Source organism: Cydia pomonella, chromosome 15 (genome assembly GCF_033807575.1).
Source record: "Cydia pomonella isolate Wapato2018A chromosome 15, ilCydPomo1, whole genome shotgun sequence".
NCBI classification, from domain to species: Eukaryota; Metazoa; Arthropoda; class Insecta; order Lepidoptera; family Tortricidae; genus Cydia; species Cydia pomonella.
Window position 1 is genome coordinate 251,362 of NC_084717.1, and position 3,741 is coordinate 255,102.

The 3,741-nt window shown below is 41.3% G+C and overlaps 1 protein-coding gene across 1 annotated transcript; it reads right to left on the reverse strand.

Moving 5' to 3' along the window:
• Positions 1–1,732: 1,732 nt before the first annotated feature.
• LOC133525490 (uncharacterized) lies at positions 1,733–3,741 on the reverse strand. The gene is made up of 3 exons (XM_061861749.1): positions 3,340–3,741; positions 2,718–2,868; positions 1,733–2,055 (listed from the first exon to the last, which is right to left on the reverse strand). The coding sequence occupies exons 1-3, from the start codon at positions 3,475–3,477 to the stop codon at positions 1,931–1,933; spliced, it is 414 nt and encodes a 137-aa protein (XP_061717733.1). The 5' UTR covers positions 3,478–3,741; the 3' UTR covers positions 1,733–1,930.

A 3,741-nucleotide genomic window follows, 5' to 3' on the forward strand; every position in this document is an offset into this window, starting at 1 on the left:
CCCCAGACCCCTGCTTTTTAACTGACATCAAACTTTTAAAGGAGGAGGTGCAATTCGATTTTTTTTATCTATAAAGCCCCATTTAGACGATTCAAGAACTGCATGCGATTTTCGTTACATTGCGGCATTTGGTCGATCGACTGAAGTCATTGTTTTGTAGTTAGCAATGTATTAAATATTCCATGCAAGTTCTTGAATCGTCTAAAAGGGGCTTATGCCTCGTTTTCTTAATGACGGCAAGGGTTTGCGGAAACATTATTTACTTTGCTGAAAAATTAGATTAATCCTGATCCTTTACAATTTAATAATGAATAATCATAAACATTGCACATGAATTTCTGTTGATGTCAAGTTATTTATTGTGTGCGTTTCTGTAATGTGTACGTGCACGCAGAGGGGTTTTATATACCTAGGGCAGTAAAATAAGAAATGTCTCAGATCATATGTAAGCTGAGGTCAGCAAACATGTGACCTGTGGCATTCTTATTTAGGTGTGTTTACTATTTTTCTGTCCTACGGAACCGGAAAGCGGCAACTATATATTTAAGCGCAGTGAGCCGAAAGTTGACGCTTTCCGGCCGGAAGACAGAAACATTGTTTTATCTAAACTAACTCCAGCCTAAGCCTGCAACTTGGCAAGCGATGGAATGCGGAAATGCAAAGCGTCAAATTCCGATCAAAATTTAACATACACATGTACATAAAGTTTACATTGACACTGCCACACTTTGTAATTGCTAAGTCTGCACAGAGTTAACTTCGTCCAACTCTGAAACACGGTCTTAATGTAAAACAGCAATAGGAATAGAAGAAAAGGCGATTTTCCGGCCGACGAGCAGGCGGGCGGCGTGCGCGCGCGCACATTGTCTTAGTTAATGGGAGAGTGCCGGGTTGCGCAGCTTTTAAATTATGTAATTTTATGTTCGTGTCATGCCTCTATTTTACACGCAGTTTGGTTAGCACTTGTGGTATATACGGTTGTCATAAGGCTTCAGTGCATGTAAAAACTACTTTATGCAATTGCATTACTTGATATGAGAAGGTCATAAAAAGCTGTAAAGGGCTTATTAGATCCACATGGCCGATGGGCACTTGCGGTCGGAGCCGCGACGTAGGGCCGGAGACTCTTGCAAGGGTCGTTTTCCGTTTCACGAAATATCAGAACACAGTAACCAATATTTGAATCGCGTATAACTAGCCTTAAAATGGATAGTTTTTGTTTTATTATTTTTGTACGTGGGTAGCTTCGCTCGCTCCTTCGATAAATTCATTATACGTGATATAATCCGTTCCCATAGTTTTATTTCATGAGTAACTATCCCGGTAACCTAAGACAATATAATATTTGAAATGAAAAAAAATAATTCAACATCATAAATATCAAACATTGAACACTTTTGGCAATATGAGACCAAGTATTTTTTACATGTCTAATATTTTTAACGATGTTTTGATTCTTCTGATATTTCGTAAAAGAGAAAACCATTCTTGCTTGGGCCCGTCACCGGATCCGTTCGCATCTTATATGGTAGGTAGCTGGTAACATGATGGTTGCACTTTTATTGTCTATCGTGTCATATGCGTCTCCCGCTCTTACATACGAGTATTATTTCTTGGAAAGTGACGATCACGATACAATAACAGACGGTAAAAGTGTGACCTTCAGGTATTATTATGTCATAGTTATTAGATAAAGTGAAGTCGGTAACTTGTTGCAATTAAGCTATCAAAACAAAAGCAATAAAATATATTCAAACAATTTTAACAAAGCTTTTATATTAATCTATCTTATAGGTATTACCACCTCGATTTCTATTCATCCCAAATTTCTCCTTCAGCCTATAAGTACATAGTCTTGATCGACCAATGACTGAAAGAAGTGAATCCTAGCCAGCTTCGATGATTCCCAAAGAATTGGAACCTTCAGCCCCTACACGTAGAGATTCTTCTCGATTGCAGCAGGCCTCATGAGCCGCTTCCCCGAGTCCCACTTTATTTCATCCAGCAGTTCCTCCCGCCGACTTCGGATTACTATTGCCAAGTACAGGAGAATCACTGGAAAAAATATATTTAGTTATTTTATTAAGTATCAGAAATCATGCGCCTCAGAAATAATGTCACTTCCAAATCTCTTCAAATGGGCGAAGCAGTTAAACGATACGGATACGGTGTGGCAAATAATTTCCTCCCCTCGGAGCCGACTTATGATATCACTGAACTTGTCGATACTTGTCGATCAGATTCGGATGGTATGATAATGATTAAATACGGTAGGGTAACTTTAAACAAGGGGAGCTTTCTGGATTTTCGGCACCTGAATTAGCATAGACAGGCAGTAGTTTAGAAAGATATTGGGCCTAATTAGGTAGAGAAGATCGATGTATCTGGACGCTTAAAACCTACACGTAGAGACAGAAGAAATCAGGCAAGTCAGCTTAGTTAGTTTACAGCAACAAACCGAGAACAGAGCCACAATACATTTCTAGGGCACTAAGTATAAGGGATCCCATCCCGACCACATCCCTAGGCCAAACCCAAGGCTCGTACCAAACACTCCTGGCTGCGCGCGGCGCTCAGTGGCATCCAAGTTGACGGCAATCGGGCATCATGGCCCCAGATGAAGCACACAACCCAAGACAGAACGAGATGGCGACGCACTGTGTACGCCCTCTACCCCACCTAGGCGACATAGGACTTTAAGTGAAATAGGTACTCACTGGAATAAAGGGAATAGATAGAGGTGACGTAACTCTCTCGGACGTCACCGCTGACGTACATCATGACCGTCCCCGCGCTGGACAGCAGGAGCAGGCTGCCGCATACTGTCCACGTGAGGAGCAGCCATGGCTGCATGAGGCTGGGACGCTTCTGGAAACAAAAGTTCAACGGTAAGTTTAACGAAAAAAGGCAAGTGTAAGAAACAGTTAAGCAGTAATAACTAATGATTGTGGCTATCAATAATTTCTAAAGGTCTGACGCGTTTATACGCTCTGATCGGATCTGAAATATTATTGTTAAGTTTGAATTCATCATAAGTACTAAGTGTAAATTTTGAAATTAACATTCATTCATATGACTTATACGGGAGCATCATTCGTAGGATTACTGATGAAGTGGCAATGGGCGGGCCACATAGCCCAAAGAACAGCCCTTTCTTATAAGGCATAAAAGTACTAGAGTGGCGACCATTTTGGATCAAGGGAAACGCTCCAAGCTCTGCATTACGAGCCAAAACAAGGGCGTCCTTAATAAGACCTGTGCAAGTGCACAGGACTGGAAGCCTATGTCCCGTAGGCAGGGATCTTGTGGCTGATCGATACAAACATGGTTTAAACATACTTGGAACAGTCCGCAGACCATGGCACAGCCACTGATGAACTGTAGTGCAGAAGTGACGGCAGCAACGCTGTAGAACAACATGGTGGCTGGTGGCAGCCGCAGCAGCAGCGCCGGCACCGCGAACAGCGTCGCTGACATTGCAGCAAATAGCTGGACAAACACAGAAAATTGAACAAGTGAATCCCGACGAAATGATTTAGACCAAGCGACCTTGCTAACCTATCTGCATACTTTGATATCGTTTAGTTAAGATAAAAATGCAAACGAACGTAAACCAATGATACTATATTTGGTAATTCTAATTTTCTGAGGCCAATCATTTTACTCATTATAGACAATGCTACAGGTACCTCACTATTTATAACACGTTTATTTTAAAAATTATAATTGATAAGACAAGTG

Excerpts from the sequence above, each read along its gene's own strand:
- LOC133525490 (XM_061861749.1), bottom strand. The coding sequence starts at position 3,477 with ATGTCAGCGACGCTGTTCGCGGTGCCGGCGCTGCTGCTGCGGCTGCCA. Across the intron at positions 2,869-3,339 it reads TGGTCTGCGGACTGTTCCAA|AAGCGTCCCAGCCTCATGCA; the intron begins GTATGTTTAAAC and ends TTTTGTTTCCAG. Across the intron at positions 2,056-2,717 it reads TATCTATTCCCTTTATTCCA|TGATTCTCCTGTACTTGGCA; the intron begins GTGAGTACCTAT and ends TATTTTTTCCAG.